The 26,732-nt window shown below is 46.9% G+C and overlaps 1 protein-coding gene across 4 annotated transcripts in view; it reads right to left on the minus strand.

The window, feature by feature from the left end:
* Positions 1–26,732, minus strand: part of UBR3 (ubiquitin protein ligase E3 component n-recognin 3) — a 1,992,321-nt gene that overhangs the window by 1,792,406 nt on the left and 173,183 nt on the right. For all 4 annotated transcript variants that reach the window (XM_078681592.1, XM_078681591.1, XM_078681590.1 and 1 more), the window contains exon 2: positions 18,358–18,497. In XM_078681592.1, coding sequence (XP_078537718.1) covers positions 18,358–18,497 — 140 coding nt within the window. The remainder of the gene's footprint in view (positions 1–18,357; positions 18,498–26,732) is intronic.

Consider the following 26,732-nt stretch of genomic DNA (forward strand, 5'->3'; position numbering starts at 1 on the left):
TTTGAAGCAACTCAGTTACCTTGGCTGAAATCAACCCAGGGTTATTCTTATATCCCTGGGGTAATCGACAAAATTGGCGCTGAGAATGCTGTCAAATACCTGCTCCCAGATGCTATATTTTGGCAGAAAGATCCATTTGAGATATCTAATGTTTTGTATTTTTTCCCCACGGTGTTATTCATTAGTGCGGCACGGTGTGCATTTTGTACTGCACATGTGCGTGTGGAAGCGTTCAAATGTCTATAGTTTCCCTTGGAAAACGCAGTCTCTGGCTTAGAAGAGCTGCGTGTTGGCTGTGTGCAAGAGATTCTCCCAAAAAACTACCCGGACTCTGGCTTTTTGTTTTTAAAATTAATGCTGTGGCTATAAGGTAAAGAGAATTAAATAAAAACGGGGGCCTTATCGGGACTCTGAAACCGACATTAAAACTGTATTAAATTGTTTTTAGTTGCTGGAGAAAGCACAACACGGACCACTTACCCGCACGATAAAAAATGACTCCTCACTTCACTCTGCTGTTTTAGCGGGAATCAGGGGAAAAGACATCACCCCAGCGCCATCTTGGTTAGCGTTCTAGTGTTTAGCTCACCTGCAACTGCCTTCCTATTTAGGAAGGGCAATGCAAGCGTGCAGCACGCGCGCGCAGCGGCACGCCAGAGACAGGCCTGTCTGCGCCCGTCCGAGTTCACGCCAAGAATGCTGCCGGTTTGAAAAACGCCAGGATAAACTATTCTAAGGAATTTCTACTTAGCATAGGGAAGCAGGAAGTGGGGGGTATAAAAAAGATCTGCCACAGGCCACTGCTACCTTATTGTGTGGTTTGGTCAATAGCAGATCCTTGGTTAAACACCATCAAGAAGTGTCGGGCCTGCTAGAAGATACGGACTTGGATGTCCTTTTCATTACAGAGACCTGAACTAGTCCTGATTCCTCGGTTGAGCTGGGTTTTGCCTGCCCAGGAGGCTACAATGTGTTTCATAAACCCAGGGCCTTGGGAAGAGGGGGGGGGGGTTGGGGTTATATTCAAGTAAAGATGGAACTTTGCCCCCCTACAGATTGATGAGGTTGTAGGGAAAGAACGGTTGGGCTTTACCCTGCAAGAAACAAAAGGAAGGCTAGTAACAGGTATGATCTGTTATAGACCTCCGGGCCTAGATACCTAGTACCAGGTATTGTTCGACACTATCGCTGCCCTGGCCTTGACCCACTCCAGAATGTTGCTTTTAGGAGATTTTAATCTATGGGATAATGGGACTTTAGGGAGTCACCTGAAGGACCTGCAATATATATGTGAGAAGTGTGGCCTACATCAGCTGATACTGGAACCAACCCATCTAGGAGGCCATGTGCTGGACCTTGTGTTTGCAAACCAGACTGAGATAGAGGTGATTGGTATACTGCCCCAAAGCTGGATTGACCATTCACTGATTCAATTTGAGATTACTATATCTACCCACGTGAATAACAACAACTGCCCAGTGACCAGTCGAAGGGGAAGAGATTGGTCTAAACTACCAAAAGATAAAACAGACCCAATTATCCCCAACCAGATACTTTTCGCCCCAGGTGACTCGGTGGGCAAGAATGATCAAACTTACTGTAACCATATTACTGATTCCCTAGACAGGCTTGTCCCCATGAAAAAGATAAAGAACAGAAGGAAACCTTCAGTCCCCTGGTTCAGTGAGGAGCTGAAACTGTTACGTAATCAGTGGCGACAGGCAGAGAGGAAGTGGCGAAGATTCTATTTAGAATCTGATAAGAAACTGCTGAAGCTAGTGCAGGCTCAATATAAAGGCACCATTGCCAAATCGAAAGCTCTCTTCTATGCCACCTCTATACGTCAAGCACCGAACAGCACAAAAGCTCTCTTTAATATCATAAGAGACCTCTCTAGCCTGGCTTGTACGGGCAATAGGGTGGTTGAAACACAAAAACTTTGCGATGAAATTGCCATCTTTTTTGAAGAAAAGATTGCTAAAATTGTTGGGGGGCTTGACCAGGGTAAGGCCAGCAGTCAGGATGTATTATCTCAGATAGTTGAGGAGGAACCATGGCAGAAACATCTATTGAGTGTTTCCAACCTCTCACTGAAGAGCTTTTTAACAGCCTCGCTCTTAGTGTATCCTCTGGAACCCCCTTAGACCCCCTTCCTCATAAGATTTGGAAGGAGTATGGACCGGAATTATTTCCGTGGATGCGATTGATCTGCTGCCAATCCTTGGAGGAAGGAGTGGTTCCGGAAGTATGGAAGCAGGCAGTGGTAACTCCCCTGCTCAAGAAACCCTCGCTGGATCCAACAAACCCAGCCAATTTTAGGCCTATATCTCTCCTGCCCTACCCTATAAAAATGTTGGAAAAGACTGTCAGCAAGTCTCTGTCGAGTTATCTTGAAGATAACCGCTTATTGGACAAGGATCAGTTTGGGTTCCGCCCAGGCCATGGGACGGAAACTGCGCTGGCAACCGTGTTGGATACTCTGCGAATGCGAGTAGACAATGGTAATTCATCAGTCTTAGTGTTATTGGACATGTCGGCCGCATTCGACACGGTAAGCCACGCAGTATTGTTAGGCAGAATGGAGAGGCTCGGTGTGAAAGGCAAAGCCCTGAAATGGTTAAAATTGTATTTGTCAGATAGACAACAGGTAGTAACCATGACACCGTATGCCTTCCCCAAGTCCTCAGTTCATCATGGAGTGCCACAGGGGTCGGCAATAAGCCCTATCCTTTTTAATATATATTTGCGTCCCTTGATTCCCATCATAAAATCATATGGGATCGATCTGATCAACTATGCCGACGACACTCAATTGGTGCTTTCCCTGGAAGGGAAGCATGCGGTGTCTATGGACACCTTTCAGGAATGCATGCGTCGGGTCTCTGGCAGGCTCAAAGTAAACTCTCTGCTATTTAATGAGGGGAAAATGGAGGTAGTCTACTGCTCGACCGCCCAAATGACTCAGCTATTACCGTGCGAGCTCAGGTTTTCCCCGGGGGCTGACCCTCTGGTCCCAGTTAAAACAGTTCGCAACTTGGGGGTACTGCTTGATGAAAATCTTCAAATGGTATCTCAAACTAATAAAACAATTAGTGTATGCTTTGCTCTGCTAAAAGCACTTAGACAGATCCTTCCTCTCCTACCCAATGAGGCCAGACCCCTGGTGGTGAGGAGCATAATCCTGTGCAGACTGGACTATTGCAACTCTCTATATTTAGGTGCCCCATTATACATCTAGCGGGGGCTGCAAAGAGTCTTTAGCGGCAAAGCTGGCACTTAACAGGCAGCGCAGCTCCTCTACCACAATGGCTTTGAGAGAACTTCACTGGTTGCCGATAAGGGATAGAGTTAGCTTCAAATCATTGTGCATTATATACAGAGCACTGCACAGTAGAGGCCCTTTATCAATGTAGGAAAGATTTACCTGGTACAAGCCCACCAGGCTCCTTCGCTCGTCCAGTGTGAATCTGGCAACAACTACCAGATTTAAGAAATCGAGGATGGGAGGCAGGGCTTTCAGTACAGTAGCATCGCGCCTGTGGGATGTGCTATCCCAGAACATCAGACAAGCTAATTCTCTGATGTGATCCAGAAAGAGTCTGAAGACCTGGCTATTTGCTAAAATCTGAGACTACTGCACCCCCACACTCAGTTCCGCTCTCTACTGATTCCATCTGATTAGGTTTTACAAGCGCCAGGATACCCATAGGGGGACAGTCTGCGCTATATAAGTGTACGATACAATACGAATTACCAGGTTTCATTACTGGAAATAAGAACTATCCATAAGTGAGGTACAATTCTCTATCACACCCTGGTATTCAAGTTGATCTAGGATCTTCCTGGCTGGTTTCTTTGCTTCATGCTTTATTGGATATTGCCTCTTTGGTTGAGTAATCGATTTTAATGGAATTTCGTGATTAGGCGATCTCCGCTAAAGTGACCCTTCAGGGGTCCCGTAGGGCATTGCAGTGCCGGCCTGACGAGGAGCACTTGCCAGATGATGAAGCATGACATCCCCAGGGATATGGGAGTCCAACAACAAACACTCTTGTTGACTGTCCCTCGTAATCTGTCTAGTTCCTAGAGCCTTCCTCTTTTGTTTAGGTCTTATTAGGAACTGCAATGATTAATAGACATTAGCAGATAAAAGTGATTGCAAGCACCAAAACGGTGAATAGTAGATATAGTTCTACCATGGTGCTAAAACAATGTATACGTGCTCGCATATAAAACAAGGTAGTAATCGAAAGTACTCCTACTATGCAAACCCTACTCTAAGTGTATCTAGAGTGTGTGTAGATGTAGAGCCAGGAATCCCCCAAGGGACGATCCAACCGCATTACCTGGTGGGAGAGAATGAAGGACCCTGTCTTAGTCACAAAATGGAGACCCCACACGAGATGTCAGACCATTGCGTGGTGAATTCTCAGCATGCAAGGACCTCTGGTGTCAGCTGGAGAGCCTCCTCCGCTAATCTATCAAGATACCCATCTTTGATAATAGAAAGCAGCCTTGTGATGTGCGTATAGGTTAGCGATGTTATGGATATGTAGATAGCCCTGTCGCCCGTGGATGAAGATAGAGATAACATTTGTACATACTGCGAAAAGAGAACTTCTACATGATGTTCAGGGCATTGTGATAATGTTGAGCAAAGCTAGATGTGTAAACAAGTTTAGTTTCAGGGAAACTAATCATACATTGTCGCGCACGCAAATATGTGCAAAAGGTTATTGCTGAAAAATAGGACAATGTAAGAAATAAGCTGCTTTGCTACATGGGCCTAACGCGGGAATATAACACTTTGATAGTGCAGTCACGAGTTGCTGCCGCCTCCTATAATGTCAGCAGCCTCCCAGCCGGGACCCGGTCTCTACAGTCACCTCTCTGAGTCCCGGGCTCTGCAGTAGACGTTCCCTACAGTGGAGGCCCCGCTGAGGAGCGGAGAAACGCAATGTACGATGCCGCCATCTTGACCACGCTGATGAAGCTCCCTCTAGGGCTCTGATGATGGGGGTGACCTTAATTGGTTGACTGACCCAGCCCCTGACCTGTCAACCATTGTCACCACAGCCCCAACCCGCACAACGCTACTAGCCAACTTAATAGACCATTAGATATTGATGGATGCATGGTGGCTCCACCACTCCGAAACTCAGGGCTACACTTACTATTTCGGGCGCCCACAGTGTTCTCATGGCTAGATTACTTTATCCTTCCCATCGCCGTGGCCCCTCGGATAATAAGTACAAAAATATTAGCCAGCTGTCTGTCCGATCATTCTGTGGCCGAGCTCACACTATGGTTAGGTGCTTGACAGACCGGTGTGGAGTGGAGGGTCAATGCGTGGCTTCTTAAAGTCCCGAAACTGAGGGAACATCTCCGAGGGTAACATAACAATACATACAGCACAACAAAGGTACTGTGGCATCAACAGCACAACAAAGGTACCGTGGCATCACCAGGAAGACTGTGGGAGGGTTATCATCAGTTAATAGTCTGGGAAGCAACGGCATGACCAAAAAGAGATCGCTGAGTGGAAAGCTCAATTACGGACAATGGAATGGCAGTACGCAGACAACCCAGAGGCAGTGCTTCTGCGAAATAGAACATGCACCAATCCTTAACCCCTTCGCTGCTAAGCCTGCCTCCCCCTCCATCCCTGTGCTAAGCTTTTTGACCACATAAGGTATCCACGCCAAATTTACGTCCATTTTTTTCCAACATCATGGGATTTTAAAGATACCCAGGGTTTGTGGATTCACCTGGAGGGGACCCAGAAAAATTGCCAAAATACAGCTACATTTTGTTTTTGGGGGGGAAAATTGCGAAAAAATGGCTACAGATGAAACAGTCTGTTTTTTCCCCTGCAAATGGTATCAAAAAAGGGTTTGTGGTGCTGAAATTACCATCTTCCCAGGTTTCAGGGACAAGCAGACTTTTGTCAGAAAACCAACATTTTTTACACAGTTTTGGAATTTTTCTGGGACATTGCCTATTTTTGCTATTTTTGTGCTTTTAACCTCCTTCCAGTTAATGGTAGAAATGGGTATGAAAGCAATAATGGATTCAGGAAAGATATACATTTTGGAAAAGTAGACAAACTTCTGAATTCAGCATGGGGTCATTTGTGTGGATCTTTCAAGGTTTCTTTATAGAAACTAACAGTTAAATATAGGAAAGTTTTTAAATTAGTTGAAAAAAACAGCCTTTTGTGTTAACGTATTCACATGTAACTTCTAGTTATGGCAACTCTTTGAAAGCAATATACCGTAACATCCGCTGGACCTTTCTGGTTGTGGGGATATATAGGACTTGTAGGTTTCACCAAGAACCCGACGAACCGAGAGCCAAAAACTGAACAGCGACTTGCAATGGTTTTTTATTATGTACCGGGTATATAGCAATTATTCTGGAAAAATGTATACATGGAACAATCGGTATGAAAGACACCTATGTATTGCTGAAATGGGAACAAAATATAGAGCTTAGAAACAGAAGATATTTGCACATTTCCGAAATTGGGAATACTCATACTAGCATGAGAATTATCGATCATTTTTCAAAATTACTTATTTTTTACACAATGTCTTTCCTTTGAAAAGCAGAAATGCATCGAAAGTCAATAGGTAATAACAGTTGCTTTACATATCTGAATTACCCTAAGTCTCCTGGTAAAACTGATACCTCACTTGTGTGGGTAGGCTTGGTGCCCACCACAGGAAACTGCTCACAACGCAACGTGAACACACCACATTTTCACAATGAAAAATTACCCTTTTTTTGACAAAGTACCGAGCTGTAGTTTTTTTAACCCTAGCTCTATGGACACCTAGGGAAACCTAGCAAACCTATACATTTTTGAAAACTAGACACCCAGGGGAATCCAGGATGGGGTGACTTGACTGCCTCTCACCAGGTTCTGTTACCCAGAATTCCTTGCAAACTTAAAAAATTGTCAATAAAACACATTTTCCTCACATTTCTGTGGTGGAAAGTTCTGGAATCTGCGTAGATCCACACATTTCTACCCACCCCGCGTCCCCCAAAGTCTTCCGAGAAAAATAGTACCTCACTTGTGTGGGTAGGCCTAGTGACCGCGACAGGAAACGGCGTAAAACACAACGTGGACACACCACAATTTCACAGCGAAAAATTACCCTTTTTTTGTCAAAGTACCGAGCTGTCGTTTTTTAACCCTAGCTCTGCCGGAACCTAGGGAAACCTAGCAAACCTATACATTTTTGAAAACTAGACACCCGGGGGAATCCAGGATGGGGTGACTTGACTGCCTCTCACCAGGTTCTGTTACCCAGAATACCTTGCAAACCTAATTTCTTTTTTAAACACAATTTCCTTACATTTCTGTGGGGGAAAGTTCTGGAATCTGCGTGGATCCACAAATTTCCACCCACCTCGCGTTCCCCATAGTCTTCCGAGAAAAACGGTACCTCACTTGCATGGGTGGGTCAAGGACCCGTGACAGGCAAGGGCCCAAAACCTATTGAGGCAACATCAAAATTAGCTATTACAAGCTAACCTGGTTTTGCAACGGGGGTCCCATGAGATTTTGGCCCTAGGCTCCGCGGCCATCTTGGGAAATCTACCAAACCAACACATTTCTGGAAACTAGACACCCGGGGAGTCCAGCAAGGTGTGGCTTGCGTGGGTTTCCTAACGTTTTCCTACCCACAACCCCCTGCAAACCTCAAATTTAGCTAAAGAAAAACACTTATTTCTGAAATTTCTGTGTGGGAAAGTTCTGGAATCTACATGGATCCACAAATTTCCTCCCACCCAGCATTCCCCTAGGTCTGCCGATAAAAATGATACCTCACTGTGTGGGTGAATCAAGTACCCACGACAGGCAAGGGCTATTGAGGCGAATTTAAAATTACCTTTCACAAAACAACCTGTTTTGAAAGGGGGGTCCGATGAGTTTTTGGCCCCGGGCTCGGCGGCCATTCAGGGAAACCTACCAAACCCACAAATTTCTGAAAACTAGACACCTGGGGGAGTCCAGCGAGGTATGGGTTGTGTGGGTCCCCTAATGCTTTCCTACCCAGAATCCCCTGCAAACCTCAAATTTGGGGCGATTCCCCAAACAGGGATCCACTGGGGAGGGGCACCATTGGAAAGGGGAGATTCTCCCCTTTCCAATGATCCCGTCTTTCTATGTGCCCGGGGGTCTGAGATAGCCCCCTGAGCACATAGAAAGTGAAACTGAAATGAGCCTAAAGGCTCATTTCAGTTTCCGTTTCTGTGCAATGACGGCAGCGCGCCGTGCGCGCTGATCGTCATTGCACAGAAACCAGGGAGGGGGCATGGGGAGCTGGGAAGCTCTTCCCCAGCTCCCGGGGCTTTGGGGGAGATAAGGAAATCCCTCTGCTGTCTGCAGCAGAGGGATTTCCTGCCCATGTACTCATGACGGAACCATTCCGTCATGAGCATCAAAGGGGTTAATAATACTGAAAATCTTAAGACAAATCACGGCAGGCATGGTTGTTGATGCAGAGTTACATATATCAGTGGGTGGACAAAGCTAGTTCCACTCTTCACCGTCTATGCTCACCTCCAGCGACACTCCACCCTGGTGTGCTGCTTGGTAGAAGGAGCAGGCAAAAGCATCACTAACACTTACTTAACAGCGGCCACATTTGTGGCCTAGTATACCGAGCTCAACTCTGCTACTCATGGCCTTCTGATACAGACATGGGGGCGTGTGTCAATGACTTGGCATCCCGATGCCTCACTCTTGAGGAGAGAACCTCACTTGAAGAGACACTAACCCTCGAGAAACTTGAGGCAGCTCTTGCCCAACTTCAGCCAGACAAAACCTCAGGCCGACTGGTTTTTTGTTGAAGTCTTTAAGGCAGAGCGGTCATTATTAGATCCAATACTAGCAGATGTGTTCCAAGAGGCACTCAAAACAGGTCGACTAGCCCCTGATATGCACCTGACAGACACAGTAGTGAGCCCAAAGCCTGGTCAACTCCAGACACACTGCTCTTCCCATTGCCCCATTTCCTTCCTGAATATAGAAGTTAAGATTTGGGCGAAGGCCTTGACGACAAATAGACTGTTAAAGGTGGTATCTTCCTTGGTCCACCCTGTTTATGGCAGGCCGGGCCATCCAGCACAACATTAGTAGGATCCACAAAGCACTGGCAGACCGAATACCAAGGGACAAAGCGCTCCACCTGGTCGACTTCAATAAGTTCTTTTGACTCAGTGGAGTGACCCTACGTCTTTACCCTCCTCATCAAAATGAATTATGGGCCCTTATTCATAAAGTCGGACAAACTGCTGTAAACTGACCCTATGGCAAAGGTCCAAGTCAGAAACTCGACATCCCAGATCTTCCCCATATGCTGAGGCACAGGTGCCCATTACCCGCATTAATCTTTGCGCAAGCAATAGAACCTTTGCCAGAGTGGATAAGAGTGGACGCTTAGATGCAGGGCTTTGAATGGGATCCTGGCAGGTCAGAGGAGATTGACCTATATGCGGATGTCCTTGTTTTCCTGTCGGATCCATCGGCGTCGGGCCAGAGGCTCTTCAGATCATCCAGGTCTTTGGGGAATGTGTTGCTCTGCACATCAACGTTGCTCAATATACTGTATACCTACTACGAAGACAGACACAAACGCTATCTTGAGCCACAAACCTCAGGCTAAGTACGGACAGCTTTTGGTACCTAGGTGTGTACATCACTGAGGACAACCACTGGTTCTGGGAGAAGAATCTACAACCACACATGGCCAGACTGCATGCAGACTTTGGCTTCTGCTCAACGCTCCGACTCTCACTTATGGGTAGTTCGGCAATCTACAAAATGGTACAGCGTTCCGGTCTACTATAACAGCTACAAAACTACCTTTGCCAAGAGATTCTTTAGGTACCTGGATGACGCTCTGTGGAACTTTCATTGAAATTCTCAACCACTCAAGGTAACACTGACTAAGTGCCACAAGTCCACCTTTGATGGAGGCCTGGCCCCGCCAGACGTCCTCTCATATTATACAACTGCACACAAGGTTGTACTTGATGAATGGTGGCATGTACATAGAGAGGACCCAGTCTACGCTTCTGAGCAGTAGGCCATGGATCGGACTCCAATCTTCCATTTCCTGTATGGAGTTCCCCTTCTCTTGACATTCTCCCCTCCCCCTCGGTCACATGGGTAGACTATCAAAGTCTGGAATTACATCCTGTGTGCACAGGGCTTCGGAAGGTGCCTTACGCAGGTAACCCTGCTGGGGACCGGACAATGGGTTCACGGGTGTCATCTCCTGAGGGATTCAGGGAGTGGGACATCATTGAATTCGCCACTCTGGGCTACGACAGGACAGGAGCAACCATTAATTCCTTCTCGAGTCTACAACCGAAGTTTGAGTTACATAAGTCCCAATTCTATCACTACCTACAAATCAGACATGCACTCCAGCCCTACCTTTCCAATCTGAAAACCTCTCCAAGGTCAGCCCTGTGGAGGCTCAGGTCTTCCTTAGCACCACCATACATCATAAACTCATACATCAAACTTTCTGCAATATACAATACACTGGTCATACACACCACAGACTCTTTTCCTGGTTTACGCAAGGCCTGGACGGGAGAACTTGAACACTTGGAGGATGATGATGATGATGACTGGCGCCAAGCTCTCAGCTCCCCCAGGGACATGGCCATAGCCACCCAATTTTGCCTTATAGAATTAAAGTACCTACACGAGGTCTACTTTACCCATGCAAAACTGTGGCGAACAGATGTGACCACCTCACCCCTCTGCTTACGTTGCACAATTTACCAAGGAGACCTCTTACACATGGACTGGTCCTGCCAGTGCCTCAACTCTTTCTGAATGGGCGTTCTGGTCTGTCTGAGCACAATCTTGGGGATCCCGCTGCCCAACCACTCCAAACGTACCTTTCTACACATTTTAGAAGATACTGACGTCGATTAGTACAAAAAAAACCTATTGTGGATAGACAGGACTGGTGGCAGCCAAGAGGGATATCGCAAGGCACTTGAGGCCGGCAGACGCCCCGCCACTGGAAAAGTGTCGGATTGGCTGGACAGGTGCATTACACTGGACAAACCCATATACGCGGCCAGGGGCTGCCCCCAGAAGTACGAGAGGATCTGGGGGTATGTGGGCAAATTATCGGGAACAACCACAAGGGGGGGAAGCAGTGGGAGTGTGGGAGAATCTGGAGGCACTTCAATGGGGAGAGAGGAGAACCAATAACATCCTTCAGGCTTCACACACAACTGTATCATTCTGGGACATGTTAGATGAGGGCTATCCACTTAGGGTGTGGACACTAAACTGTATTACTTTTCATTTTATACTTTTTCTTTTCATAGTTATTACGATGAAAATTGCAATAAAATGTGTTATTTAAAAAAAATACAGGATCTGATGCAGGCTGCAGAGCGACTGTGCCCAAGGCAAGCCTGCCTGTACCAGTCTGCATCTGGACCGCGCCCAAAGCCACAACCCCTGGCCCTCTCGAAGATACATCATAGCCGAGCTCTACACCATTGACCCTGGACACCACAACAAACACACTGCACCAACTCACACTCCACTGAAGAATAGTATCTTCCACCTGCGCCCACTGCCACAGCACACAAACCAGCACACTGGCCAACCCCACCACGAACAAATCACAGACATCAGCTGAACAAAAACACCAACTCGCATGCGCCCTTCTCAACACGTTCACTATGCAAACACCCCTCCAAAAATTGTGACCTCATCTCCACCCTCACAGCAGACATCCTCTTCCTCAATTCTGGCTAAATTCCACTTCCAAATGCGACATCGCCACCGTAAAAACCGGAGGATACAATATCGCCCACTGTGACCGCATCAACAAGCCTCGAGGGGGGGGGATCACCATCTTACAAAAGGGATCCATCCAATGCACCACCAAAAATGACCCAGCCATGGAACACCTCAACTTCCAACTGCTTACAGACAGCAAATTACCATCAGGGACACCCTCGCCTACTGTCCTCCAGGACCACGTCCAGCCTTATGCAACTTCATCGCCTCCCTCGCCATAGACTCCAAAAACGACATTTTCCTCTGCGACCTCAACTTCCATCTCAATGACCACAATGACATCAATACTACCAACCTCCTTGACAGCATGAACAACACTGGACTCATCCAACTCGCTCACAACCCCACACAAAGCGCAGGCCACACGATAGACTCCATCTTCACCTTCAGCGTCCCATCAGTTAAAGGCACACCACAGAACTCACCTGGACTAATCACTCTATTGTCCACTTCAACATCAACAGCCCACTGACCTCTGACCGCTGTCTGCCTTACGCCCCCACCCCACCCTCACTGCTGCTGGAGCAAAGTCTAACAGGGCACATGGATCATTGCCCTTAACACCACCTCCCCCATCTCCTCCAACAACCTAGACCAGAACTTCAGAAACTTCAATAATTTGATCACCAACTGCACCAATAGCATTGCTCCTATTGGCAACAACGCTCGCAGATGGTCCATCAAGTAGGCTAGCTGGTACACTGAAGACCTCAGAACCGCTAATCAACACTATAAACAATTGTAATGGTGATGGCGCACCAGCAAGGACACTATTGATAGCCCTCAATCTCTACCACAGACGCCGACGTGACACAACTCATCTTCTCCCTCTCCAAAGACACCACTTACACAACTGCATGAGAGAGATCATCAACTGGACGAAGGATAACTGCCTAAAGCTCAACACGGACAAGACAGAGGTAATGATTTTTGGAAGCAAAAGCTCCCCTATGGGATGCATCTTGCTGGCCGTCAAGACTCAGACCAACTCCGACCCCCACTGACTAGGCTAGGAACCTAGGCATTATTCTGGAAAACAAGCTAACCATGATGACTCAGGTCAACTCTGTCTCCTCCTAATTCTTCATCCTCTGCATGCTTCGTAAGATATTGAAATGGCTACCCCAAAGCTCAAGACGCATACTCACCTAGGCCCTCATCTCCAGACGACTGAACTACGGCATTGCTCTCTATGACAGGATAGCAGATCACCTGCCACAAGAGGTAGATATATAGAACGCCACAGCCAGACTCGTCCGGGATCTCCCTATATGAACCCACATCACCTCCTGCCTCAGGGAACTACACTGGCTCACAGTACAGAAAAGATGCAGGTACAAGCTCCTGATCCATGCATACAAGGCCCTACACAACTGCGGACCCGCCTACTTGAACCATTGTCTGAACTTCCTTCAGCCCACCAGACAACTGCTTTGCGACCCTTTCTCTAACCCTCACCCACTGCATCTGATGTAGCAAATGCACAGGTGGTTTTTTCTCCTACCTAGAGCAAAGACATGGAACAAGCTACCCTTTCATCTACCGACCTCCCAATCTCTTCCAGAGTTCAGAAAGTCCCTAAATACCTTACTATTCACCTAATCGGCTGGACCCTGTCAGCGCCTGGATACCCTTACCGGTGACAAGTAGAGATCTACAAATCTACTGATTGATTGAAAGTGGGATCACTGGAAATTAATAACCTTGTTGATAGTTACATACGGTTTACTGTATGATCACAACAGTGTGATCTTTTAAAGTATGTCAGTCATTTATTGTCACAGATTTACCCTTGTCCCATTCTATATAATGTCTTTCAGTTTCTTAAAGTTTTGTTTATAATAAATTAAACAGGCAAGTATGAAGAAACTAAAACTGATGTCGACACACACAGAACCATCACCCAGTACCTCATCACCAGGAAGCTGGATTACAAAAAGGCATTCTAGGTCCCAAACAATGCGTAACTGATAAGAATCCAGACTATACAAAACTCAGCAGCCAGACCCACACTCAAACTCAAACTAATCTCTGCCTCACCCTGCTCGCATACACATCACCATGCACCTCAAAGACCTCAGAGCTCCCAGTCCACAAACAAGCACTCTTGAAACTCTTCACACACACACACAGTCATACACATTAGCCCCACCTACCTCAACAATTGCATCAACTTCCAAGACCAAACCTACCAGAAACAACCATCAGCCAGACTTCTACTCGCACACATCCCCTGCATACGAAGGACTACAGCTCGTGGTTGTGCCTTCTCGTATCTCCCTCCCTAACTGTGGAACGAATTGCCCCTACACATCAGAGCCACCCCCCCAGTTCTCGACTTTCACAAGAAATAGAAGACCTGACCTTCACCTACGCTCAGCCCAGTATTGATCAACACAGCTCTTGCTTTAAGTACTAGGATACTCTCTTGGGGGGGTTGGTCACTCTACAAATGCACAGACCAGACAGCAAAACTCAGCGCCACTTTTGATGGCAGGAAAGAGTTGAGCAAACCAAAAGGAATTAGCCCTACACTTATAAAAGACCACAGCTTAAAGATCAGTTCAGCTATATGGGTCAACGAAATTACATTTTCTTTAGGTGAGGAAGTGTTTGCATGAATACACAGTTCAATTTACTGAAGTGAAACTGAGAGCATATAACAGTAATCTTATACTGAGATAAAGAGTTTTCACCACAGATGCCAAAAAAAGAAATATAAATCGAACAACAAGAGAAAAGTGGTTTGTGGGTGGTGGGGAGGAAGAAAAGTTAACTGGGATTCAAATTCCAAAAATGTGTTGATTCAAGGGTATCACAAAAATGGCTCTCATAGTAAAATTGCACATGTCCAATCAATCGGGTAACCAAGGGTCCAGTACTCAGTGATACCAACATCAAACAGCTCAGGGGGAGACAGCTGCAGCTCAAACTGGTCTTCAAAGTCAATGTTCCAGCCCGGTATGGTGCCCGCCTCACTTCAAGCCGTGAAGGACAACATTTTCATTACAGGACTTCTCACCTTCAAATCAATGACATGTTTTGCTCTGATTGAGCAAGTGCCCACCATATTGTTCACCAACCCACCATTCATTTACAGTCTAAGGGTGTCATATGTGGTTTGTCATTTACAGCTACTGCTTCTTTTTTATATCTCCGATTGTTATGGTATGGCAATATGTGTATTGTGTGTTCTAACAGTGTGCCTTTGGTTTGTATATTCATTTAACGAGTTACTGTTTTAATATAAGTATAGATTAACTGGTTTCTACTGCCGAGATACCCCGGACCCAGGCATGATAACGTTTGGCGCCCACAATATCCCAATAGCCACTGATACATTCAAATATCTTGGCATACAGGTTTATAGGCAGCAGGACGATCAGATCGAGGGGAACATTAAGAAAGCCATAGCAAGCCTTCGAGCCTCTGTGGGGTTTTGGACGACGCTACCGTTGTCGGTCATGGGCAGAATAGCGCTCTCCAAAATGGTAATGCTCCCCCTGCTGCTATATTTCTTCGTTAACCTTCCAGTGCTCCTGCCGCAATCTATCTTTGATACTCTCAATTCTTTACTGATCACCCTGATCTGGGGGACGGGCAGGCGTTGAATAGGGCTGCGTAAGCTACAACTGGGGACTAGAAATGGTGGGATGGGAGCCCCGGACTGTAGAGGTTATTATTATGCTGGCCAACTTCAGTGGCTTTCCCATTGGACGGCAGGGCGGAACCTTCACGAAATAGAATACACGCCTGACAGACTGGGAAGGGGAGAGCTACATGCCCTGTTACTTCCAAGAAGCCGCATCCCTACGGAGTGCCACCCGCTTCTGCGTACAGCTCTGAGAGTCTGGCGAAAGGCCTTGGCATATACTGCCTCAACGGAGGCGTACGCGGCCTATATTCCATTGCTGGGCATCCCGACACCACAGGGCAGACTTACAACTAGAGCGCTGCGCCCCTGGCAAGAATCGGGGGTGGAGGTTGTAGGCGATTTATTCGGCGACGACCATCTACTGACTCATGACGCCTTCTTGCAGGCTACTGGCGCTACCCCCAGAATGTACCTTCTGCACGCCACAGTCACACGCTATATACAACACAGATGGGCGCCTCAGCGTTTACAGCCTTCACAACACCAACTGGTACACTTATTGTATTCCATGGGTTCGGGAGGGCATCTGGTGCGCTGGCTGTACACGGGAGTTCGGGCGCACGCTGCAGTTCCACTTACCACTCTTCAACAAACTTGGGCACGTGACACGGCTCAGGTCCTATCAGACAAGGACTGGACCACAATACTAGAACACCCTAGGTGAGTATCGCGCAATGTTCGATTCAAATTCATACACGGGATGGTTCTGCATAGAGCTTATCTGACTCCCAACAGGATACACAAAATGTTCCTGAACTCTCCCCATACATGCCCGCGCTGTGGGGAAGAGGAAGCCGGGTTCCTTCACATGTTGTGGTCATGCCCACTACTCCGAGGGTACTGGTCAGGAGTATGTCAGACATTGAGAACAGTCACGAACCTCCCGGTGCCGGTAGAGGCACTGTCTTGCCTATTAGGACTGCGCAGAAGGACCAAAACACAGAAGGCTCAACTGAAAATGCTTGATCTGGCCCTGCTACTGGCGATTAGGACAATAACAATGAGATGGAAGTCACATAGACCACCAGGTACACTCCTTTGGCAGGCAGAGGTACTGAAATGGGGGAGGGCGGAGGGGATGATACTTACGAGGGAAGAGGCACGGGGCCTACAGAAATTCCCCATATCCCAGGTATGGGAGACTATGATCCTTGCAATGGAGGAAGAGGAACGACCGCAAACGGGGGGCACTGAGGGTGAGGATTGAAAGGGGAGAAGCCCCGTACAACATGACGCACAATGGAACGCCCCAGTCACACTCACAACAACACTCATCACACGTAAAAGCACCCCATGAGGCAGCACGCATTGGCGCCTGCGGCACCGGAAGGACCTGAATACTAGTTTCTTTTTAAGCAGAATATTACAATTGGACGGCCAGGAGACGACTAGTTCAAGTACAGGAGAGGGTGGGGGGAGGTGGGAGGGTGATGGGATGTTTTGATAGTTAAGATATCTCCTCATAATGCAGATACGGAGGACTTGTGGGACATGATCTATGTATCACACGGTTGTACTATTTTGAATGTTACTACAGTATGTTGGGGAGGTATGCACGGGGGCAAAAACAGAAAAACCGGCTGTTGTAATGTTGGCTATACTGTAAATATATTTGCAGATGTAACGGCTGTGAATAAAGTTCTTTAAAAAAAAAAATAAGTATAGATTAACTCAATGTGTCAAATGGTGAAACAATTCACATGAGTTCTCTAATATTACATAATACATTACGAGTACAAATTCTCATGAAGGCTCCGAGAATCTCTTTACCACCCAGAATTAGTTGTCCAACCCAACAAAGCAACCTGTGTTCTCAACAAAGGTGAACAGTAGGAGTGGGAGGATACCCATTTTTTCAGGGTCACCAGGATTTTACAAGCAGGACATTCCTTTCCAGCTTCAAATGGACACCCCAGCACCATACACAGATTCACCCTAGAAAACCGTAGAACTGAAAACAATCGCTTCCCATCCAGCCCAAATCACAGAGTAGAATTTTAAAAAGTTAAAAATTCACATGTATTAAATTTTAAAAGGCTGAACAGCTGTTGCAAGAACAGGGTTGTATAATCAGTCACTTGTAAAATCTAAATCATTCAAATGCCTTTGTAGTAGGTCATAGGATCCCAAGAAGTCAGAAAAGCAAGCTAAATGAATTGAAACGCAATAAAAGAAACATATTTAGCATATTCAACATTTATTTAAACAGCCATGAAAAAAGTGTGATTGACTCGAAATGTGAGATCCACTGATCTTCTGTTTTGATTCACCCTGTATAATAGAGGAACACGATAAAAAGAGGGAAAGGATAACACCATACCTTCCAACTTGAAGAACAAACTCAGTGTGAGGAGGGGTGGGGCCTTGAAGGGGGCGCAGCCTCGTGCCAAGAAGTACCTAGGAGGCACTTTTGAGCACCCCGAGCCACCTCCTCAAAAAAAAAACCCACAAAGCTTACCAACCAAGGCTGATGCCCTTGTCCTGGGGTGTTTTCACACCCCTTAATGGACGTCGGCAGTTCAAAGCCTCTCGAAGACCCCTATTTACAGAGGTTTTCAGCTTCTTTAACACTGCCACCATGTGATACCGGCTCCTCACCAGGTGACCGGGTGATGGGAGCCACTATTGTGTGTGTTGGCAGGTATGTAATAACACCCATCCTGAGAGAAACTTCCTTTACAAGTACTAGTCACTCGGTAACTGTAATAAAACTAAATCTATGCAAAATCATAACGTTAAAAACGGTTGCTCTTTGAGGAGGTGATTTTCCTGAAAACATGAAAGCTACAAAAAAATTCTGATGCAACTGACTTCTTGTGCAATGTTCAATGTAAATTCAACGTACCTGGTTCATTGTAGCCTTCTCGTAAGGACTGAATTAGACAAAATATAAACTGAGGCAGAATCAACTCCGACATCATCAATAGGTCTTTGGGGACACAAGGAACACTTGAACTTGATTTAACCCGGTGTCTATTACAAAACCTGTTACAAGGCAAATAAAAACAAAACACGTTTGACGTTAGGTCGTTATAGAGATAACATTTTATTGCTTAAAAAGCATATCGAACATGCAGGGCTTTACATAAAACATGATGTTGCATGTAACATAAAACGTTATGTTGTTTATGTCAATCAATCAGTGATTTATAGAGCGCGCTACTCATCCGTAAGGGTCTCAATGCGCGATGTAATGTGACTCAGGCCAGAATACAAAGTCAGAATGGCAGGGAAGTGGGGTGTGTGTATAGGGACGGGGTGGTTTTACATATTTACTTTCCACTCGACTTTACCTTACACCTATTTACAATTTGAGGCGCGGCGTTTGCATGATTTATCCGGTAAAACACAAGTGTTTTCTAACAGCATAACATTTTCAAGCAATAAAGTAAATGTGTTATTTAACAAAGATTTCAAGTAGGCCGTAGATATCTGAAAGTGCTAAACTAAGGGTTTGAATTTGTCTGCTGTCAAATGACCATTTAATGTACGTTTAAGACGTGTTTTTAAAATGTCTTCATGCCTACTTTTGATGGCACGCACCGGAAACCTGCAGTGGCACCACTGCAGAAATATGCAATATCAAAATACAACAAGCACTGGCAACGCCAATAGGTCTGGCACTGGCCTCCAGCCTTCTCTCAATTCTTGTTTTATGCAACAGTTTTTTTGTGTGGGAACATGCCAGGCCCGCTTCAATCTTTAAAAAAAGAATTTGGTACAGACCAAAAAATGTTGGGGTCTAAATAAATTGCCATACTACTTACTTAAAAAGTCAGTCAGTCTGGCACTGGCAAGGAGGTAGGAGGGTGGGGCAGGGGGAAGAGAGGGAGAGACAGACAGACAAGGAGAAGGAAAGAAAGGTAGGGAAAGAAACACAAGGAAAGAAAAAGAAAAATAAACGAAAATGCAAAGAAAAAACAAAGAAAGACAAGACAGCAAGACAAACAAGCATTTACAATGCAACGGTTTCACCGTTGCAAAAGTTAGAGCAATTGGCATTGTAAATGACAAACGTTTTATTTATGTGTTGTTTTTGAAAACAGATAAATAAATGGCATTGTCATTTACAATGCCAATAGCTTAATCTCTCGCAAATGCGTGACCTATTGCATCTGCACCCACACACACACAGGACCACACAGAGCCACACACACAGAGCCACATGCACCCACCCACCACACAGACCCCCTGCTTTTAAATGAAATCGACCCCCACTAACATGCTGGACTTGCACCTCAGTCACTGCTGTGACCCGAGGGTTTGCCCATACAGTGCATTGTCCAAGTAAACAGAACTTAATCTCTCCTTTTGTTAGCGCCACGAGGGCTCTGGCCTGCTTAGCAGAGAGTATGTTTGCTGCAGACGAATAACACACCTGCTTCCTCTCCAATCAGTGACAAAGAGTCAAGACTCGTGCTGCTGTTCATTGAAACCTTGAAGGGTGGGATTACCGGCCATGCTCCTGCTAACAGTAAAGAGAGGCGCTTTGTGTGAATGTGATCAGGGTTTGATTAAAGTCCCTCGGTTCACTTGCAAACGGCAGCATACGTGAACTGTGGCTGATTTAAACCTTTGTTTACTCATTTTAATTTGGTTCGTGCCTTGAAAATAACATGTCTATAATGAAGCCACTTGCAGCTCTGTCTGAAACCCGTGAATGCCAGCCTGGTAGAAGTGAACTATTGTATTCGGATTATTAGATGGTGACACCTACAGCTGATCCCATGCCAGGTACTGGTGCGTGTGTGTGCAGTCGCGGCTCCTGGAGAGAGTGCTGCGGGGCAGTGGGGCGGGCCGAGGGAGGGGCAGGGTGGGAGGTAGTAAACTCCGGACTGACCGGGGTCATGACTGAAACATGACACCTTCGGGTAATGTTCGCGCTATATAAAATCGCATGAAATAAATAAATAAATTGGAGGAGGGGAGGCAAATGAGGGGGGGGAGGCAAATGAGGGGGGGAGGCAAATGCAAGCCCAGTCGGAACAAACGCTTCACAGTTCCCTTTGTCATCATAAAGGCCCCCAAATTCAAAGAGCTTTGCGGATAGGAAATGAATTCCAGAGCGCCCTCCCCTCTCCCCATGTCGCTTGCCAAGCATGTTGGCTGCTTGGACTTCAGCAAATGCCTGGAAGGGCTCCGAGATTGCTGCTGGGAACTCTTTGCAGCAGAAATATGTGTTTCACGGGAAGGGGGACTGGTACGCCCTCAACAGACATGGGTCACATGGCTTATTAAACGTTAGTTTGATCTTTGACATCCTGGAAACAAATGGCCCTGATGATCGCAAAGAGCCGGTTCATTCATGCCCGCCCCACCCCTCCTTGGAAATCTCACAGGGGGCTCTGTCAGCCTGTGCTTGGGGAGACCGCGGTAATGGGGGATGTATGCAGTCACACCACGGCTAGAGGGCATTGCTACTGAGATTGCAGTACCACAAGACCTACAGGCACTTAAGGGTGAGCTCCTCGCTGCGCTGACTGTAACACGAGGCACACAGTTGAACTTACATACACAGGGGTCAAAGGGCGATTCTGATTCGCAGCTCACAGTAATGCCACAAGACAGACACACAAACAAAGGGTTGTAGGGGGAGCCTCTTGCAGATCTTACAGCAACAGAAACAACAAACACAGGGAGATTCCGCCGGAGATTTATAATACGGCACACAGACGAGATCTTCCTGCAGAGTTTACAGCAACTTATGCACACAGAAACAGGGGGACAGGAGGGACGGCGGGAACGGGCACACGGACAGCGGGAGGGGGGCGGGAACGGACAGCGGGAGGGGGGGCGGGAACGGGCACACGGACAGTGGGAGGGGGGCGGGAACGGACAGCGGGAGGGGGGGCGGGATAGACATACAAAGTGCAAATGCCGCTTACCTGCTAGCAAAGCCAGGAAACTGAAATTGCGCAACCCACCCCTGCAAACGACACTTTCAAAATGGCCAAAACAAACCTTTAAAAAAAAAAAAAAAAAAGCCCACCGCCGCAATGACGATCGCAAAGGGGCGGAGAGCGAAAAAACAGCGGAACGCCCACGAATCTGCTCCCGCGGAGATTGACACATCTCTCTTCCAATGGCTAGCCTCCGTTTATGGAGCTAGCCAATGGAAGACAGAGGCGGGACAAAGCCCCGTACTGTCTAACATAAGATTTCGCCTGCGCGAACACTGCTGCACAGTGGACGCCAGGCGAAACCTAAAAAGGGAAAGGAAAGCAAAGAGAAAGAAAGAAGGCAAGAATGAAATAAGGTAAGAAAAATTAAGAAGGAAGGAAAGAAATTGGCAAAGAAAGACGGAGACAAAAAGTATAAAGAGCATAACTTAATAGAGAACAACTTCAAATGGACACAATCTGGTACGCTGTGAAACCGCAGCAGTCAGAAAAGCAAAACGCTCCAAAAGGAATTTACAACAGCACTGGCGGGAGATGGGCTCTGATAACGATGGAATGTGCATCAGAAAGCTCAAAACACAAAGGCAACACTAAAATAATTATAAAGTAAAAACACTGGCACTAAAGGAAACTAGCTTATGTGCAGGTGTGCTCATTGTGAGAGAGAAAAAATGCAGTCATTAGAAGTGAAGTTAACCAGTGGCTTAAGAAGGCTGACCCACAGCCCCATGCTATATGCTGTAGTGGCCGGAAGCAAAATGTGAATGACACAACAGACCAATGGATGAAGAGAGGTGGCTTAAGAAAAAGTTAATTGCCTTGGGTCTAGCCAAAGATTCCTTACATTACAATCATTCCCAGGTGTCAGACTGGATCTGGAATTTTTTGTGAACAGTTCCCCTGCACGCACGTAAGTGGCGTCATTTGGCTCCCCTTGGCGTCATCAGTGCCGGAAGTGCGCGAACGTCTTTCTTTTTCGCAACTTTCCATATCTGAAGCGCAAAGTCACAAAGAGTACTGCCAACTGGTGTGGGGAACTAAGGCCAAGAAAGGGGGATAGCCCTGAATCCATAAATCCGTTCACAGAGCGGAGAGGATGGGTGGGTGGGTTGGTAAGAAGTCAGAGGCTAGATATAGTCTCGACCAGAAAAGCAGTTATGAAGGTAAGTAAATTGTGCATCTGATAGCGACTATTAGCTGCAGATTACTCACCTTAAAATAGATACCCAAGCAATACCTTCCAGGAGGTGGGTCTGCGAAACAAATTCACACTGAAAAATCCTGCAGGATGGGACAGGTCAAAGGCCTGTGCTTACAAACCTGACTGCTCAGGCAGTAGCGATTGGTAAACATGCAGACACCGAAGCTGCTGCCTGGCAGATGTTCAGGACCGGGACTAGGTACTCCAGCACAGCGTTCACAGCATTGGCTCTGGTGGAATAAGCATGCAAGCATTCAGGAGGTTATTTGTTGGCCTATGCGTAGCAGATTTTGAAACGGAGCACAATCCATCATGAGATGGTCAGTTTCTTCACCGTCTTCCCTTTCTGGGCTCAACATACCCAACGAGGAAATGGTTGTCCGCCCAGAATTGTTTTGTGCAGTCAAGGTAGAACAACAATGCTCTTTTTGGGTACAGTCAGTGGAGTCGCTCCTCTTCTTTAGTGGGATGAGGCAGAGAGTAAAAGGTAGGCAGGATGATAGACTGGCCTAAATGAAACAGGATCACCACCTTTGGCAAGGACGCTCAAGTCCAAAGGAAGCGTCTGTCCAGGTAGAATGAAACATAAGGAGGGTGCGCCGAATGTGCATGCACGTCGCTAACTGTCTTGTGGATGTTACGGTCACAAGAAAGGCTGTTTTGATGGTAAATAATCTGATAGTACAGTTATGTAGCGGCGCAAAAGGGTACGCAAATCAGATAGATAATAACCAGGTTGAGGTCCTACTGAGGTATAATGAAGTGTGAAGGTAGGAACATTTGTTTGAGACCTTTCAAAAACAAAGACATCGGGTGGAAAGCTGTCAACTTTCACTGCTCAATCTGCTTGCATGAAGGTGCAGCGCTGTCAGGTACGGGTATAGGACTCTCCCCTGCTGCTGCAACATAACATCCTCCCGAAGAGACAGCCTGATCGGTGGACTGAGGGACATGCTCAAAAGGTCGGGATATCAGACAATCCGGGCCCAATCCAGAGCAACAAAAATTACTTTATTTGTTCCGGATCGTCTTGAGAATTCTGGGCAGGAGTGGTATTAGTAGAAAGGCATACAGAAGGCTTAACCTTCTCACTGGACAAAAAAAGCTCGTGAGTGAAAGCTGTCTTGGAAACTCTAGCCCGCAGAACTGCTGACATCGCACATTCTCTATGGAGTCAAACCGATCTAACCAAGGCTCTCCCTGCTCTTGGAAGAGACCTTGCAACCTCCAGATGGAGATGCTATTTGTGATAAGCTAGCCACCAGGCGTTGAACCACCAAGGAAAGGCCCTGACGTTCCAGACATTACCAGAGGTGGAGAGCCTCTTGAAAAAGGGTCCACAACCTCACCTGCTGGACTTGGCCATTTTTGCTGGGTCATCTCTGAACCTTTTGCCTTCCTCCTGTATTCTTTCTGACCTGTTGTTGGCTGTTTTATGACTTTGGGCACTTTACCACAGCTGATCAGTGCCAAAGTGTATATGCTCTCTATGTTAAATTGATGTACTGAATTAGTGACTGCATGATTAGCTTATCTGATTTACTTGTCAGACCCTAGTACAGTGCACCATGTTTGCCCAGTGCCTATAAATTAAATGCTGCTGGTGGGCTTGCAGCACTGATTGGGCCACCCACAGAGGCAGCTTGTAAAGTGCGTCTCAGGCCTGCCATTGCAGAGCATGCAGAGTCTGTGTGTGACTGCCAAGTCGACTTGGCAAGTGCACCCATTTACCAGTCCTTAAACCTTCCCTTTTCTACATATTAGTCACCCCTAAGGTAGTCCCAAGGGCAGGGTGCATTGTACGTAAAAGGTAGGACAGCATGTCCGGATAGTGAATTACAGCCACTTTCGTTTTTCACTATTGCAAAGCTACCTGTTCCCCATAGGCCAGCATGGGCAGTTTGATTATAACATCTTATAATCCTAACTGACTCAGGGAACTCGGTAGAATATCGAGTTTGGTATGCCTGAACTCAGAATGATAAAATATATCTTTTAGTGAAGTTTGTTTTAACATTTTGCGTTTGAAAATACCACTTTTAGAAAGTGGGTATTTTCTTACCTAACCATCCAGAATGCCTCTGCTAGCTTGTGTATTGTATGTCTGGTTTTGTGAGTGACAGGGGCTGGGGTGGCTCCAGGAGACAGGGTGAGTCAGCACAGGGCTGAAATGACCCATCTGCATGTAGAGTGGTGGGAGGAGAAGCACCTGGGCCTGAATAGGACTGTGCTTGCCTTCCACAACGCTGGCTCCACCTGTGGTGTATCTGATGACCCTGGCCCACCCTGCCAAAGGGAAGAAGGAGTCATGTAAACAAAGTGCTCCAGGACTATACAGAACTGGTTTGAACTAGGTACAGGACCCTCTGCCTTCAGGGGACAAAGGGTTTTGCAGTATAAATATTGGGGCCCAGACCCCAAGACTTTAGATCACTTCTGGGAACACAAAACGAACCTCTGCCGAGGAGAAGAACCAAGGAAGCTGCAGGAGTTTGGACTGCCCCTCTGTCAGTGTGCTGTTCGCTGGGTTGACCGGCAGTGGTTTCTTTATTGCCAAGGAAAGGAGAAGGAACTTTTTACGAACTTTCATCATCTTGCAGAATATTACTCCAAGGGCTTGATTTGAGCTTTCCTCCTGTCCGAAGTCTCAGAGATACCAGACTTCACCCCTTCTGCTTGCCTGCATCTGGGACTTGCTGTTCTAGATGCTACAGAAGGAATTCTGCAACACCGACGCCGGCGAGCGACGCCGTCCTCTGCTTCGAAGCCATGAGTTCCGACTTGCAACCGAGACCCGCCGTCGGCTGCCGTGCCACATCGACTCCAAAGCCGACATCATTGCGGAGCCGATCGTCGACATGGGTGGTCAAGAATCCATCGACATCATGACATCGTATGGAAGCGTGGTTTCGGCGCCATCGTGACATCACCTCCTCTCCGGTCAGGAACCGACGCCTCCCCTGCCTGCGCCAGCAACCAGGACACCGACGCATCATCTACCCCGAAGCAAGGAACCGAAGCTGCAACATGACGACGCCGCACCTCCCCGACGTTGTGAGCTGTCTTTGATGTCGCTTTTCCAAGGTACTGTTCTCTGTGGGTCGGTTTTGACTCCAGGCCCGATGCCGCGCACCTCGCCGTCAGCGCCGTACTTTGGGATTTCTTTGACCTTGACGTCATGATAACACCCGTTGGGGTTATCGGTTACTAAAGACTGCTTGTAAGTGAATAACATATTTTTGAACTATTTCTACCATCTTAAAAAGAATTATTATTGATTACAGTATTGTGGATTTTTGTAGTTTATGGTCTTGTGATAAGTCTATATAAAGAATACTTATTTTTATAAAACCTGTGCTATGTCCATCTGTAGTGTTCTCACTGTATTACTGTATGTGTTCACAAATGCTTAACACACTGCCTCTGAGATAAGCCTGCCTGATCGTGCCAAGCTACCAAGGGGGTGAGCAGGGGTTATCCATGAGTGTAATCCCCTTTCCCTGACTTAGAAGCAAGGGTACCTATTTGGTCAAAGGTGCAAACCATTGTCATCTAGAGACTCCCAGTTTTAACACCACCCCACTCTATTTGTTGCAGTAACAGATGGCGGTGCTGTTGTCCGTGAACACCAGTACCAGCCTTCCCTTGATAGGGTAGAAATGCTTTCAATGTCAATCGGATCACTTGAAGTTCCAACAGATTTATGTGGAGCCCACCAGAGACCAGTGTCCTCTGATCTCCATCTCTCCCGGATGGGCGCCCCAGCGCAGGAGTGCCACGTCTGCAGTACAGTTAGATCTGGTTGGGGGAAGGGAGTGGGGTCTGCAGCGGACTCAACTGCGGTCGTCAGCCACTAGTGCAGATCTTTTGCAGTGTCCTGGTGCTGCACCCACTGGCACTTCAGGTCCCACAGCAGGGCCCGCATATGCCAACGGGCATGCATCCCTAGCAGGATACAGGAGGCAATGAGGTCCAGCAGCCTCAGAGTCTGTCTCACAGAAATCCAGGATAGAGGCTGAAACATTAGTATCATAGCCCGAATATCCTGGACTCGCTGCTCTGGAGGATTAGCCCAAACCTGCACTGTATCCAGAACCATTCAGATGAAAGGCAGTGACT

Source organism: Lissotriton helveticus, chromosome 3_1 (genome assembly GCF_964261635.1).
Source record: "Lissotriton helveticus chromosome 3_1, aLisHel1.1, whole genome shotgun sequence".
Lineage (NCBI taxonomy): Eukaryota > Metazoa > Chordata > Amphibia > Caudata > Salamandridae > Lissotriton > Lissotriton helveticus.